This window comes from Lonchura striata, chromosome 34 (assembly GCF_050655825.1).
Source record: "Lonchura striata isolate lonStrDom1 chromosome 34, ASM5065582v1, whole genome shotgun sequence".
Lineage (NCBI taxonomy): Eukaryota > Metazoa > Chordata > Aves > Passeriformes > Estrildidae > Lonchura > Lonchura striata.
Window position 1 is genome coordinate 5,362,257 of NC_140736.1, and position 16,509 is coordinate 5,378,765.

The 16,509-nt window shown below is 62.1% G+C and overlaps 1 protein-coding gene across 1 annotated transcript; it reads left to right on the top strand.

The window, feature by feature from the left end:
- The first annotated feature begins 1,393 nt into the window (after positions 1–1,393).
- Positions 1,394–16,128, top strand: CKM (creatine kinase, M-type). The gene is made up of 8 exons (XM_085564713.1): positions 1,394–1,492; positions 4,937–5,136; positions 8,103–8,257; positions 10,402–10,534; positions 11,585–11,756; positions 12,484–12,607; positions 13,548–13,737; positions 15,809–16,128. The coding sequence occupies exons 2-8, from the start codon at positions 4,944–4,946 to the stop codon at positions 15,985–15,987; spliced, it is 1,146 nt and encodes a 381-aa protein (XP_085420839.1). The 5' UTR covers positions 1,394–1,492; positions 4,937–4,943; the 3' UTR covers positions 15,988–16,128.
- Positions 16,129–16,509: the final 381 nt, after the last annotated feature.

The window sequence follows — 16,509 nt, forward strand, 5'->3', positions numbered from 1 at the left end:
CCGACCCCCCCAATTAAATTTTGGGGGTTTCCGACCCCTCCCAATTAAATTTTGGGGTTTTCTGACCCCCCCTCAATTAAATTTTGGGGTTTTCCGACCCCCCCCCATTAAATTTTGGGGTTTTCTGACCCCCCCCAATTAAATTTTGGGGTTTTCTGACCTCCCCCAATTAAATTTTGGGGTTTTCTGACCCCCCCCTCAATTAAATTTTGGGGTTTTCTGACCCCTCCCCAATTAAATTTTGGGGTTTTCTGACCCCCCCCTCAATTAAATTTTGGGGGTTTCTAACCTCCCCCCCCACCATTAATTCGGGGATATTTTGGGGGGGTCCCTGTGTTTGAGGGGGGTCCCGATGTTTTTGGGGGTGGTCCCAGTATTTGGGGGGGTCCCGTTAATTGGGGGGGGTCCCGTTATTTGGGGGGGTCCCGGTGTCCCGGGGGGGTCCCGGTATTTAAAGGGGTCCCGTTATTTGGGGGGTGGTCCCGTTAATTTGGGGGGTGGTCCCGTTATTTTGGGGGTGGTCCCGTTAATTTGGGGGGGGGTCCCGTTAATTTGGGGGGTGGTCCCGTTAATTTGGAGGTGGTCCCGTTATTTTGGGGGGCGATCCCGTTATTTTGGGAGCGGTCCCGTTAATTGGGGGGTGGTCCCGTTAATTTGGGGGGGGTCCCGGTGCCCCGGGGGGGTCCCGGTATTTAAAGGGGTCCCGTTATTTTGGGGGTAGTCCCGTTATTTTGGGGGTGGTCCCGTTATTTGGGGGGTGGTCCCGTTATTTGGGGGCGGTCCCGTTATTTTGGGGGCGGTCCCGTTATTTTGGGGGTGGTCCCGTTATTTGGTGGCAGTCCCGTTAATTTGGGGGGGGTCCCGTTAATTTGGGGGGGTCCCGGTGTCCCGGGGGGGGTCCCGGTATTTAAAGGGGTCCCGTTAATTTGGGGGGGGTCCCGTTAATTTGGGGGGGTCCCGGTGTCCCGGGGGGGTCCCGGTATTTAAAGGGGTCCCGTTATTTGGGGGGTGGTCCCGTTATTTTGGAGGTGGTCCCGTTAATTTGGGGGCGGTCCCGTTAATTTGGGGGTGGTCCCGTTATTTGGCGGGCGGTCCCGTTATTTTGGAGGCGGTCCCGTTATTTTGGGGGTGGTCCCGTTATTTTGGGGGCGGTCCCGTTATTTTGGGGGGTGGTCCCGTTATTTTGGGGGTGGTCCCGCCCCCTCCCCGCGGCCCCGGGGGGCGGCAGGTGCCGCGTGCCCCCCCGTGTCCCCCCCCGGTGACACCGGACACCGGGGGGCGGCTCCGGGGGTCCCCGAGGGTCTCCCGCGGGCCGGGGGCGGCTCCGCCAGGGCCCGGCCCCGCCCGGTTCGGGGTCCCCCCGGAGCCCCCCGGGGCCGGGGGGGTCCCGGGGGGGATAAAAGCGCCCCTGGGGGGTCCCGGTCCCACCGCTCCCCCCCGCGCCCGGTACCGGCCCGACCCCGACCCGACCCGGCCCCGCTGACACCGACAGGTACGGCCGGGAGACCCCCGAGACCACCGGGAGACCCCCCGAGAGACCCCCGGGACCCACCCGGGAGCACCGGGACCCCTCCCGGGAGACCCCCGGGAACACCGGGAGACCCCCGGGAGCACCGGGACCCCCCCGGGAGACCACCGGGACCCCTCCCGGGAGAACTGGGACCCCCCCAGGACCACCGGGACCCCCCCGGGAACACCGGGATCCCCCCGGAGACAACCTGGACTCACCAGCACCTCCCCGGGACCAACGGGACCACCGGGACCCCCTCCCGGGAACCCCCCGGGACCCCCCCGGGAGCACCGGGAGACCCCCGGGGGAGCACCGGGATCCCACCGGGACCCCCCCGAGAGACCCCCGGGACCCCCCCAGGACCACCGGGACCCCCCCCAGGACCACCGGGACCCCTCCGGGACCCCCCGGGAGATCCCCGGGACCACCGGGACCCCCCTCCCGGGACCCCCCGGGACCCCCCCGGGAGACCCCCAGGGACCCAAATCGGGACCGGGACAGTCAGGAAGGGTCGGGACACCCCCGGTGTCACCGGGACCGGGATTTGGGACCGGGACCGGGACAGGGACTCGACCCCCCCCCCCACGGTGTCACCGGGACGGGCACCGGGATTCGGCACCGGGATTTGGGTTCGGGATTCAGGAGAACCGGGACCGGGACCCGAACGCTCTCGGTGTCACCGGGACCGGGATTTGGGACCAGGATTCGGGACCGGGACCGGGACTGGGACCCGACCCCGACCCGCCCTCCCCACGGTGTCACCGGGACCGGAATTCGGGCCCAGAATTTGGGATCGGAATTCCGGACCGGGCTTTGGGACCGGGACCGGGTCCCGACCCCCCCGGTGTCACCGGGACCGGAATTCGGATCCGGGATTTGGGATCGGAATTCGGGACCGGGACCGGGACCGGGACCCGACCCCCCCCCCGGTGTCACCGGGACCGGGATTTGGGATCGGAATTCGGGACCGGGACCGGGTCCCGACCCCCCCCGGTGTCACCGGGACCCCCCAACCCCCGGTTCCCCCCCCGGGCTATAAATAGCCCCGGCCCGAACAAGGAGCGGAGCGGGGCGGCCACGCCCCTTTGGTGACCACGCCCCTTTGGTGACCACGCCCAATTTGGTGGTTACGCCCCTTTGGTGACCACGCCCCCCTCTAGCCACGCCCTTTGGTGACCACGCCCCTTTTGGTGACCACGCCCCTTTGGCCACGCCCACCAGGACACGCCCCAGAGCCCCCCCCGTGTCCCTCCTGTGGCACGCGGTGTCCCCGGTGTCACCTGGTGTCACCTGGTGTCACCTGGCTGTCCCCGTGTCCCCGCAGTGCCACCATGTCCCCATGGTGTCCTGGTGTCACCTGGCTGTCCCCATGTCCCCATGGTGCCACCATGTCCCCCCCGTGTCCCGGTGTCACCTGGCTGTCCCCATGCCCCTGCAGTGCCATGTCCCTGTGTCCCCCCCGTGTCCCAGTGTCCCCGGTGTCACCTGGCTGTCCCCGTGTCCCCACAGTGCCACCATGTCCCCCCCGTGTCCTGGTGTCACCTGGCTGTCCCTGTGTCCCCACAGTGCCACCATGTCCCTATGGTGTCCCGGTGTCACCTGGCTGTCCCTGTGTCCCCATGGTGCCACCATGTCCCCACGGTGTCCTGGTGTCACCTGGCTGTCCCCGTGTCCCCATGGTGCCACCATGTCCCCACGGTGTCCTGGTGTCACCTGGCTGTCCCCGTGTCCCCATGGTGCCACCATGTCCCCATGGTGTCCTGGTGTCACCTGGCTGTCCCCGTGTCCCCATGGTGCCACCATGTCCCCATGGTGTCCTGGTGTCACCTGGCTGTCCCCGTGTCCCCATGGTGTCACCATGTCCCCCCCGTGTCCCGGTGTCACCTGGCTGTCCCCATGTCCCCGTGGTGCCACAATGTCCCCACAGTGTCCCCACAGTGTCCCCCCCGTGTCCCAGTGTCCCCACGGTGCCACCATGTCCCCACAGTGTCCCCACGGTGTCCCTGGTGTCACCTGGCTGTCCCCGTGTCCCCGCAGTGCCACCATGTCCCCATGGTGTCCCCAGTGTCACCTGGTGTCACCTGGCTGTTCCCGTGTCCCTGCAGTGCCATGTCCCTGTGTCCCCCCCGTGTCCCAGTGTCCCCATGTCCCCACAGTGTCCCCGTGTCCCCGCAGTGCCACCATGCCCTTCAGCAACACCCACAACAAGTACAAGCAGAAGTTCTCGGCCGAGGAGGAGCTCCTGGATCTGTCCCCATGTCCCCATCCCCACCATGTCCCCACGGTGTCCCCATGTCCCCATCCCCACCATGTCCCCATGTCCCCATGGTGTCCCCATGTCCCCATGTCCCCCCTGTGTCCCTGCAGTGTCCCCACAATGTCCCCACGGTGTCCCCGCAGTGCCACCATGCCCTTCAGCAACACCCACAACAAGTACAAGCAGAAGTTCTCGGCCGAGGAGGAGCTCCCTGTCCCCGTGTCCCCATCCCCACCATGTCCCCATGGTGTCCCCATGTCCCCACGGTGTCCCCACAGTGTCCCCGTGTCCCCGCAGTGCCACCATGCCGTTCAGCAACACCCACAACAAGTACAAGCAGAAGTTCTCGGCCGAGGAGGAGCTCCCTGTCCCCGTGTCCCCATCCCCACCATGTCCCCATGGTGTCCCCGTGTCCCCATCCCCACCATGTCCCCATGGTGTCCCCATGTCCCCACGGTGTCCCCGTGTCCCCACAGTGTCCCCACAGTGTCCCCGTGTCCCCGCAGTGCCACCATGCCGTTCAGCAACCCCCACAACAAGTACAAGCAGAAGTTCTCGGCCGAGGAGGAGCTCCCTGTCCCCGTGTCCCCATCCCCACCATGTCCCCATGGTGTCCCCATGTCCCCACGGTGTCCCCACGGTGTCCCCGTGTCCCCGCAGTGCCACCATGCCGTTCAGCAACACCCACAACAAGTACAAGCAGAAGTTCTCGGCCGAGGAGGAGTTCCCTGTCCCCATGGTGTCCCCATCCCCACCATGTCCCCATGGTGTCCCCATGTCCCCGCAGTGTCCCCGTGTCCCCGCAGTGCCACCATGCCGTTCAGCAACACCCACAACAAGTACAAGCAGAAGTTCTTGGCCAACCAGGAGCTCCCTGTCCCCATGGTGTCCCCATCCCCACCATGTCCCCATGGTGTCCCCGTGTCCCCATCCCCACCATGTCCCCATGTCCCCATGTCCCCACAGTGTCCCCACGGTGTCCCCACGGTGTCCCCACGGTGTCCCCGCAGTGCCACCATGCCCTTCAGCATCACCCACAAGTACAAGCAGAAGTTCTCAGCTGAGGAGGAGCTCCCTGTCCCCATGGTGTCCCCACGGTGTCCCCACCATGTCCCCGTGTCCCCACGGTGTCCCCACGGTGTCCCCACGGTGTCCCCGTGTCCCCGCAGTGCCACCATGCCGTTCAGCAACACCCACAACAAGTACAAGCAGAAGTTCTCGGCCGAGGAGGAGTTCCCGGACCTGTCCAAGCACAACAACCACATGGCCAAGGTGCTGACCCCCGCCCTGTACCAGAAGCTGCGCGACAAGGAGACCCCCAGCGGCTTCACCCTCGACGACGTCATCCAGACCGGCGTGGACAACCCCGGTGCGTCCCCGGCCCACCCCAGGGGTCTCCAAACTGCCCACGGGGTCTCCACACCACCCATGGGGTCTCCAAACTGCCCATGGGGTCATCAACCCATCTATGGGGTCTCCAAACTGCTCATGGAGTCTCCACACCACCCATGGGGTCTCCAAACTGCCCATGGGGTCTCCAAATGGTCCATGGAGTCTCCACCCCACCCATGGGGTCTCCAAACTGCCCACGGGGTCTCCACACCACCCATGGGGTCTCCAAACTGCCCATGGGGTCATCAACCCATCTATGGGGTCTCCAAACTGCCCACGGGGTCTCCAACCCACCCATGGGGTCTCCAAACTGCCCACGGGGTCTCCACACCACCCATGGGGTCTCCAAACTGCCCATGGGGTCATCAACCCATCTATGGGGTCTCCAACTCACCCATGGGGTTTCCACCCCACCCATGGGGTCTCCAAACTGCCCACGGGGTCTCCACCCCACCCATGGGGTCTCCAACCCACCCATGGGGTCTCCAAACTGCCCATGGGGTCTCCAACCCACCCATGGAGTCTCCACCCCACCCATGGGGTCTCCAAACTGCCCACGGGGTCATCAACCCACCCATGGGGTCTCCAAACTGCTCATGGGGTCATCAACCCATCTATGGGGTCTCCAAACTGCTCATGGGGTCTCCAAATGGTCCATGGAGTCTCCACCCCACCCATGGGGTCTCCAAACTGCCCACGGGGTCTCCACCTCACCCATGGGGTCTCCAAATGGTCCATGGGGTCCCCAGCCCACCCGAGGGGTCATCAGCCCATCCATGGGGTATCCAAATGGATCATGGGGTCCCCGGCCCACCCATGGGGTCTCCAAATGTTCCATGGGGTCATCAGCCCATCCATGGGGTCCCCAACTCATCCATGGGGTCCCCAACTCATCCATGGGGTCCCCGGCCCACTCAAGGAGTCCCCACCCCACCCAAGGGGTCATCAACCCACCCAAGGGGTCCCCAGCCCACCCGAGGGGTCTCCAAACTGCCCAAGGGGTCATCAACACACCCTTGGGGTCTCCAACTCACCCATGGGGTCTCCAAATGGTCCATGGGGTCTCCACCTCACCCTTGGGGTCTCCAACCCACCCTTGGGGTCTCCAACCCACCCATGGGGTCTCCAACTCACCCATGGGGTCTCCAACCCACCCTTGGGGTCTCCAACCCGTCCTTGGGGTCTCCACCCCACCCTTGGGGTCTCCAACGCCACCCATGGGGTCTCCAACCCATCCTTGGTGTCCCCAGTTCCTCCATGGGGGTCCTGATCTGCACATGGGGCCAGAGACCAGAGACCAGAGACCCCTCCCAGTTCCATCCCAGTCCCAGACTGGTCCCAGTACCCAATCCCAGTCCCGTACTGGTCCCAGTTGCCCATCCCCGTCCCGGACTGGTCCCAGTACCCAATCCCAATTCCAGACTGGTCCCAGTACCCAATCCCAGTCCCATACTGGTCCCGGTGACCCCGGTGTCCCCGGTGACCCCAGGCCACCCGTTCATCATGACTGTGGGTCCTGCACTCCCATACCCAATCCCAGTCCCAGACTGGTCCCAGTACCCAATCCCAGTCCCAGACTGGTCCCAGTACCCAATCCCAGTCCCAGACTGGTCCCAGTAGCCCATCCCAGTACCCAATCCCAGTCCCATACTGGTCCCAGTAGCCCATCCCAGTCCCAGACTGGTCCCAGTACCCAATCCCAGTCCCATACTGGTCCCAGTAGCCCATCCCAGTCCCAGACTGGTCCCAGTACCCAATCCCAGTCCCGTACTGGTCCCAGTTGCCCATCCCAGTACCCAATCCCAGTCCCATACTGGTCCCAGTTGCCCATCCCAGTACCCAATCCCAGTCCCGTACTGGTCCCAGTTGCCCATCCCAGTACCCAATCCCAGTCCCAGACTGGTTCCAGTACCCAATCCCAGTTCCATACTGGTCCCGGTGACCCCGGTGTCCCCGGTGTCCCCAGGCCACCCGTTCATCATGACCGTGGGTCCTGCACTCCCATACCCAATCCCAGTCCCATACTGGTCCCAGTACCCAATCCCAGTCCCATACTGGTCCCAGTAGCCAATCCCAGTCCCAGACTGGTCCCAGTACCCAATCCCAGTTCCATACTGGTCCCGGTGACCCCTGGTGACCCCTGGTGACCCCGGTGACCCCGGTGACCCCAGGCCACCCGTTCATCATGACCGTGGGTCCTGCAGTCCCATACCCAATCCCAGTCCCGTACTGGTCCCAGTAGCCCATCCCAGTACCCAATCCCAGTCCCGTACTGGTCCCAGTAGCCCATCCCAGTACCAGACTGGTCCCAGTACCCAATCCCAGTCCCATACTGGTCCCAGTACCCAATCCCAGTCCCATACTGGTCCCAGTACCCAATCCCAGTCCTGTACTGGTCCCAGTACCCAATCCCAGTCCCAGACTGGTCCCAGTACCCAATCCCAGTCCCATACTGGTCCCGGTGACCCTCGGTGACCCCGGTGACCCTGGTGACCCCAGGCCACCCGTTCATCATGACCGTGGGTCCTGCAGTCCCATACCCAATCCCAGTCCCGTACTGGTCCCAGTAGCCCATCCCAGTACCCAATCCCAGTCCCGTACTGGTCCCAGTAGCCCATCCCAGTACCCAATCCCAGTCCCAGACTGGTCCCAGTACCCAATCCCAATTCCAGACTGGTCCCAGTACCCAATCCCAGTCCCAGACTGGTTCCAGTACCCAATCCCAGTTCCATACTGGTCCCGGTGACCCCGGTGACCCCGGTGACCCCAGGCCACCCGTTCATCATGACCGTGGGTCCTGCAGTCCCATACCCAATCCCAGTCCCGTACTGGTCCCAGTACCCAATCCCAGTCCCAGACTGGTCCCAGTACCCAATCCCAGTTCCATACTGGTCCCGGTGACCCCGGTGACCCCGGTGACCCCGGTGACCCCGGTGACCCCAGGCCACCCGTTCATCATGACCGTTGGCTGCGTGGCCGGGGACGAGGAGTCCTACGAGGTCTTCAAGGAGCTCTTCGACCCCGTGATCCAGGACCGGCACGGCGGCTACAAGCCCACGGACAAGCACCGCACCGACCTCAACCACGAGAACCTCAAGGTGGGGAGATCCCAAAATTTAGGGGAACCGAAATTTGGGGGGTCCCGAAATTTGGGAGGTTCCGAAATTTAGGTGGGTCCCCAAAATCTGGGAGGGTTCCCAGAGGTCTCAGGATGGAAGGAAGGGGTGACCCCACAAAGCCACTGATAAGCACCGACCTCAACCACGAGAACCTCAAGGTGGGGGTCCCAAAATTTGGGGGAACCGAAATTTGGGGGGTCCCGAAATTTGGGGGGTTCCAAAATTTAGGTGGGTCCCCAAAATCTGGGAGGGTTCCCAGAGGTCTCAGCAGGGCAGGAAGGGGTGAACCCTCAAAGCCACCGATAAGCACCAACATCAACCAGGAGAAGATCAAGGTGGGGGTCCCAAAATCTGGGGGGGTCCCGAAATTTGGGGAGTCCCGAAATTTGGAGGGTTCCAAAATTTAGGTGGGTCCCCAAAATCTGGGAGGGTTCCCAGAGGTCTCAGCAGGGCAGGGAAGGGGTGATGGGGCCACCATGGGGTGACCCCACAAAGCCACAGACCAGGAGAAGCTCAACGTGGGAGAAAGCCCAAAATTTTGGGGGGTCCCGAAATTTGGGGGGTCCCGAAATTTGGGGGGTTCCAAAATTTAGGTGGGTCCCCAAAATCTGGGAGGGTTCCCAGAGGTCTCAGGAGGGCAGGAAGTGGTGACCCCACAAAGCCACCAATGATCAGGACAAACTCCAGGTGGTGAGACCCCAAAATTTGGGGGGTCCCAAAATTTGGGAGGGGTCCCTAAATTTGGGAGACGTTTCCAAAATTTGGGAGGGTCCCCCAGAATTTGGGGGAGGCCCCAGAGGTCTCAGGAGGGCAAGGAAGGGGTGGTGGCCCCTCAAAACCACCTCAGGAGGGTTTTGAGGGGGTTTTTTGGAGGGAGATATTTTGGGTTTTTTTGGGTGGAATTTCGGGGTTTTTGGGTGGAATTTCGGGGTTTTTGGGTGGAATTTGGGGTTTTTTTGGGTGAAATTTCGGGTTTTTTGGGTGACCCGTTTTCGGGGTGCAGGGCGGCGAGGACCTGGACCCCAAGTACGTGCTGAGCAGTGCGGGGGTCTCAGAGGAGAGAATATTTTGGGTCTATTTGGGGATATTTTGATGGGAGTTTTTTGGGGGTTTTTTGGGTGGAATTTCGGGTTTTTTGGGTGGAATTCCGGGGTTTTTGGGGTGACTCTTTTCGGGGTGCAGGGCGGCGAGGACCTGGACCCCAAGTACGTGTTTAGGAATGTGGGGGTCTCAGAGGGGGAGATTTTGGGGGAATATTTTGGGTGTAATTGGGAATATTTCGATGGGAGTTTTTTGGGAGTTTTTTGGGTGGAATTTCGGGTTTTTTGGGTGGAATTTCGGGGGGTTTTGGGTGGAATTTCGGGGTTTTTGGGGTGACCCGTTTTCGGGGTGCAGGGCGGCGAGGACCTGGACCCCAAGTACGTGCTGAGCAGTGCGGGGGTCTCAGAGGGGGAGATTTTGTGTGTAATTGGGAATATTTCAATGGGAGTTTTTTGGGGTTTTTTGGCTGGAATTTTGGGGTTTTTTGGGTGGAATTTCGGGTTTTTTGGGGTGACTCTTTCCGGGGTGCAGGGCGGCGAGGACCTGGACCCCAAGTACGTGTTTAGGAATGTGGGGGTCTCAGAGGGGGAGATTTTGGGGGAATATTTTGGGTCTATTTGGGGGTATTTCGATGGGAGTTTTTTGGGGGTTTTTTTGGGTGGAATTTTGGGTTTTTTTGGGTGTAATTCCGGGGTTTTTGGGGTGACTCTTTTCGGGGTGCAGGGCGGCGAGGACCTGGACCCCAAGTACGTGCTGAGCAGTGCGGGGGTCTCAGAGGAGAGAATATTTTGGGTCTATTTGGGGGTATTTCGATGGGAGTTTTTTGGGGGTTTTTTTGGGTGGAATTTCGGGTTTTTTGGGTGGAATTTCGGGGTTTTTTGGGGTGACTCTTTTCGGGGTGCAGGGCGGCGAGGACCTGGACCCCAAGTACGTGCTGAGCAGTGCGGGGGTCTCAGAGGGGGAGATTTTGTGTGTAATTGGGAATATTTCAATGGGAGTTTTTTGGGGTTTTTTGGCTGGAATTTTGGGTTTTTTTGGGTGTAATTCCGGGGTTTTTTGGGGTGACTCTTTTCGGGGTGCAGGGCGGCGAGGACCTGGACCCCAAGTACGTGCTGAGCAGCCGCGTGCGCACCGGCCGCAGCATCAAGGGCTACTCGCTGCCGCCGCACTGCAGCCGCGGCGAGCGCCGCGCCATCGAGAAGCTGTCCGTCAAAGGTGAGGGCGTGGCCTGATTGGGCGTGGCGGGTGGGCGTGGCCCGGGTGGGCGTGGTCTGATTGGGCGTAGTCTGATTGGGCGTGGCCCAGGTGGGTGTGGCCTGGGTGGGCGTGGTCTGTGTGGGCGTGGCCTAGATGGGTGGGGTGGGGTGGATTTGGGGTGGATTTGGGATTAATTTTAGGTGGATTTGGGGTGGATTTGGGGTGGATTTGGGATTAATTTTGGGTGGATTTGGGATGGATTTGGGATTAATTTTGGGTGGTTTTGGGGTGGATTTGGGGTGGATTTGGGATTAATTTTGGGTGGATTTGGGATTAATTTTGGGATTAATTTTGGGTGGTTTTGGGGTGGATTTGGGGTGGATTTGGGATTAATTTTGGGATTAATTTTGGGTGGTTTTGGGGTGGGATTTGGGGTGGATTTGGGATTAATTTTGGGATTAATTTTGGGTGGATTTGGGGTGGATTTGGGATGGGATTTGGGATTAATTTTGGGTGGATTTGTGATGGATTTGGGATGGATTTGGGATGAATTTTGGGTGGATTTGGGATGGATTTGGGATGGATTTGGGATTAATTTTGGGTGGTTTTGGGGTGGGATTTGGGGTGGATTTGGGATGGATTTGGGGTGGATTTGGGATTAATTTTGGGGTGGATTTGGGATTAATTTTGGGATGAATTTTGGGATTAATTTGGGGTGGATTTGGGATGGGATTTGGGATGGATTTGGGGGGGATGGACATGGCCAATCCATGTTTGGCATGGCTGGGTGTGGCTGGGCATGTCCTGGCCGTGCCAGGGCAGTGCCAGGGCCGTGCCAGGGCTGTACCAGGGCTGTACCAGGGCCGTGCCAGGGCTGTGCCAGGGCAGTGCCAGGGCCATACCAGGGCTGTACCAGGGCCGTGCCCGGGCCATGCCAAAGCCATGCCAGGGCCGTGCCAAGGCCGTGCCAGGGCCATGCCAGGGCCGTGCCAGGGCCGTGCCAGGGCCATGCCAAAGCCGTGCCAGGGCCGTGCCAGGGCCATGCCCGGCTCTGACCCGCCCCGGCAGCCCTGAACAGCCTGGAGGGGGAGTTCAAGGGCAAGTACTACCCGCTGAAGGCCATGACGGAGCAGGAGCAGCAGCAGCTCATCGACGATCACTTCCTCTTCGACAAGCCCGTGTCGCCCCTGCTGCTGGCATCGGGCATGGCCCGCGACTGGCCCGACGCCCGCGGCATCTGGTGGGCACCTGGGGCACCTGGGGGGGTTTGGAGGGGTTTGGGGAGAAGCTTTGGGCATCTGGTGGGCACCTGGGGCACCTGGGGGGGGTTTGGAGGGGTTTTGGGAGAAGCTTTGGGCACCTGGGGCACCTGAGGGGCACCTGGGGGCACCTGGGAGCACCTGGGGGGCACCTGGTGGGCATCTGGGGACACCCTGTGGCACCCAGGAGGTTCCTGAGGGGTTCTTGGGGGCATCTGGGGGCACCTGGGGGCACCTGGGGGCATCTGGGGGGTACCTAGGGGTGGTTTGGGGGAAGCTTTGGGCACCTGGGTGGCACCCGGGGTGCTCCTGGAAATACCTTGGGGTAGCTGGGGGGCACCTGGGCACACCTGGGGCGTTCCTGAGGTCACCTGGCCGGTACCTGGTGGGTTCCTGGGCACACCTGGGCACACCTGGGCTCACCTGGGCACTCCTGGTGGGTTCCTGGGCACACCTGGTGGGTTTCTGGGCACACCTGGGCACACCTGGTGGGTTCCTGGGCACACCTGGGCACACCTGGGCTCACCTGGGAACTCCTGGTGGGTTCCTGGGCACACCTGGTCACACCTGGTGGGTTCCTGGGCACATCTGGGCACACCTGGTGGGTTCCTGGGCACACCTGGTGGGTTCCTGGGCACACCTGGGCACACCTGGGCACACCTGGGCACACCTGGCGGGTGCTGAGGTGTCCCCCCGGGGTGTCCCCAGGCACAACGACAACAAAACGTTCCTGGTGTGGGTGAACGAGGAGGATCACCTGCGCGTCATCTCCATGGAGAAGGGCGGCAACATGAAGGAGGTGTTCCGGCGCTTCTGCGTCGGCCTCAAGAAGGTCGGGGACATTTTGGGGACATCTGGGGACACCTGGGGACACCTGGGGACACGGAGGATCTGGGGACATGGTGGGATTTGGGGTCACATCTCCATGGAGAAGTGAGGGAACGTGAAGGTGGTGTCGGCCTCAAGAAGGTCGGGAGACACCTGGGGACACTTGGGGACATCTGGAGACATTTGGGGACATTTGGGGACATCGGGGACACTGAGGATTTGGGGACACGGAGGGATTTTGGGGACACTGAGGATTTGGGGACACGGAGGGATTTTGGGGACACTGAGGATCTGGGGACGTGGTGGGATTTGGGGTCACATCTCCATGGAGAAGTGAAGGAATGTGAAGGAGGTGTCGGCCTCGAGAAGGTCGGGAGACACCTGGGGACACTTGGGGACATCTGGAGACATTTGGGGACATTGGGGACACTGAGGATTTGGGGACACAGAGGGATTTTGGGGACACTGAGGATTTGGGGACGTGGTGGGATTTGGGGTCACATCTCCATGGAGAAGTGAAGGAATGTGAAGGAGGTGTCGGCCTCGAGAAGGTCAGGGGACACCTGGGGACACTTGGGGACATCTGGGGACATCTGGAGACATTTGGGGACATTTGGGACACTGAGGATTTGGGGACACGGAGGGATTTTGGGGACACTGAGGATCTGGGGACGTGGTAGGATTTGGGGTCACATCTCCATGGAGAAGTGAAGGAACGTGAAGGAGGTGTCGGCCTCGAGAAGGTCAGGGGACATTTTGGGGACATTTTGGGGACATCTGGGACACTGAGGATTTGGGAACATCTGGGGACATCGAGGTGACGCTTGAGGTGACACCAACAACCCTGAGCGCCCCAGGTGTGCCCTGGGCGTGTCCTCGCTGGCCCCAGGTGCCACCAGCTGTGTCCCCTCATTGTCCCCTCATTGTCCCCATCCTGTCCCCAGATCGAGGAGATCTTCAAGCAGGCCGGGCACCCGTTCATGTGGACGGAGCACCTGGGCTACATCCTGACGTGCCCGTCCAACCTGGGCACGGGGCTGCGCGGCGGCGTCCACGTGCGCCTGCAGCACCTCAGCCAGCACCCCAAGTTCGAGGAGATCCTCAAGCGCCTGCGCCTGCAGAAGCGTGGCACAGGTGGGACCCCAAAATCACCTGGGCTGGGCGGGGACACCCCAAAATCCACCTGAGGTAGGGCGGGGACACCCCCAAATTGAAATAGCAGCCCCAAGTTCACCTCAGCCAGCACCCCAAGTTCGAGGAGATCCTCAAGCGCCTGCGCCTGCAGAAGCGCGGCACAGGTGGGAACCCAAAATCACCCCAAAATCCACCTGAGGTAGGGCGGAGACATCCCAAATTCACCTGAGATACAGCAAGGACACCCCAAATTCACCTCAGCCAGCACCCCAAGTTCGAGGAGATCCTCAAGCGCCTGCGCCTGCAGAAGCGCAGCACAGGTGGGACCCCAAAATCACCTGGGCTGGGCGGGGACACCCCCAAATTCACCTGAGGTAGAGCAGGGACACCCCCAAATTGAAATGGCAGCCCCAAGTTCACCTCAGCCAGCACCCCAAGTTCGAGGAGATCCTCAAGCGCCTGCGCCTGCAGAAGCGCGGCACAGGTGGGACCCCAAAATCACCTGGGCTGGGCGGGGACACCCCCAAAATCACCTGGGCTGGGCAGGGACACCCCCAAAATCCCCCAGGAAAGGGACACTGTGAGGGACCTGATGGACAGGAGTGGTCAAGAGTGGTCAGTGAGTGGTCAGTGGTCAGTGAGTGGTCAGTGAGTGGTCAGCGGTGTCCGTGGCTCACTGACCACCCCTCTGTCCATCTGTCCGTGTGTCCGTGCGTCCAGGCGGGGTGGACACAGTGGGACCATGGAGCCATCAGACAGGGGATGGACAGGAGTGGTCAGTGGTGTCCATCCCTCACTGACCACCCCTCTGTCCGTCTGTCCGTGTGTCCGTGCGTCCAGGCGGGGTGGACACGGCCGCGGTGGGACCATTGATGGATGGACAGGGGATGGTCAGGAGCGCTCAGGAGTGGTCAGTGGTGTCCATGGCTGTCCATCCCTCACTGACCACCCCTCTGTCCATCTGTCCGTGTGTCCAGGCAGGGTGGACACGGCCGTGGTGGGACCATCAGGCACTGGATGGACACTGGATGGACAGGGGATGGACAGGAGTGGTCAGTGGTGTCCATCCCTCACTGACCACCCCTCTGTCCGTCTGTCCGTGTGTCCGTGTGTCCAGGCGGGGTGGACACAGTGGGACCATGGAGCCATCAGACAGGGGATGGACAGGAGTGGTCAGTGGTGTCCGTCCCTCACTGACCACCCCTCTGTCCGTCTGTCCGTGTGTCCATGTGTCCAGGTGGGGTGGACATGGCCGCGGTGGGGCCATCAGACACTGGATGGACAGGGGGTGGACAGGGGATGGACAGGAGTGGTCAGTGGTGTCCATCCCTCACTGACCACCCCTCTGTCCGTCTGTCCGTGTGTCCGCGCGTCCAGGCGGGGTGGACACGGCCGTGGTGGGACCATTGATGGATGGACAGGGGATGGTCAGGAGCGCTCAGGAGTGGTCAGTGGTGTCCATGGCTGTCCGTCCCTCAGTGACCACCCCTCTGTCCATCTGTCCGTGTGTCCAGGCAGGGTGGACACGGCCGTGGTGGGACCATCAGACACTGGATGGACACTGGGTGGACAGGGGGTGGACAGGAGTGGTCAGTGGTGTCCGTCCCTCACTGACCACCCCTCTGTCCGTCTGTCCGTGTGTCTGTGCGTCCAGGCGGGGTGGACACGGCCGCGGTGGGGCCATTGATGGATGGACAGGGGATGGTCAGGAGCGCTCAGGAGTGGTCAGTGGTGTCCATCCCTCACTGACCACCCCTCTGTCCATCTGTCCGTGTGTCCAGGCGGGGTGGACACGGCCATGGTGGGACCATCAGGCACTGGATGGACACTGGATGGACAGGGGATGGACAGGAGTGGTCAGTGGTGTCCGTGCCTCACTGACCACCCCTCTGTCCGTCTGTCCGTGTGTCCGCGCGTCCAGGCGGGGTGGACACAGCCGCGGTGGGGCCATTGAGCAGGGGATGGACAGGGGATGGACAGGGGATGGACAGGAGTGGTCAGTGGGGTCCGGGAGCGTCCGTGGCTCACTGACCACCCCTCTGTCCGTGTGTCCGTGTGTCCGTGCGTCCAGGCGGGGTGGACACGGCCGCGGTGGGCTCCGTCTTCGACATCTCCAACGCCGACCGCCTGGGCTTCTCGGAGGTGGAGCAGGTGCAGATGGTGGTGGACGGCGTCAAGCTCATGGTGGAGATGGAGAAGAAGCTGGAGCAGAAGCAGCCGATCGACGACATGATCCCGGCGCAGAAATAGGGGAGGGGGCGCCCGGCGACCCCCCGAGAGCCCGTGGGGACCCCCCGGGGACCCCAAAATTTCCCCGGGGACCCCCCGAGTCCCCCCGGGGACCCCCCGAGTCCCCCCAGAGCGGCCCCAATAAACGCTGCAGGTTCCGGCTGGGCTTGGGTGCTTCAATTTGGGGAGGGGGCGATGTCATTTTGGGGGTCCCCAGAGAATTTGGGGGGACCCCCCGAATCCTCCAAAGGTTCCGCTGGTCCTTCTGGAGACCCCAAAATCTTCCTCGAGCCGCTCCCGACCCCCCGAGGACCCCCCGAGTCCCCCCAAATCCCCCCAAAAACGCTGCAGGTCCCGGCTGCGCTTGGGTGCTTCAATTTGGGGAGGGGGCGGCGCCACTTTGGGGGTCCCCAGAGAATTTGGGGGGATCTCCTGAATCCTCCAAAGGTTCCTCTGGTCCTCCTGGGGACCCCAAAATCTCTGGGACCCCTCCCCACCCCCGGGGACCCCCCCGGGGACCCCCCAAAAACGCTGCAAGTCCCG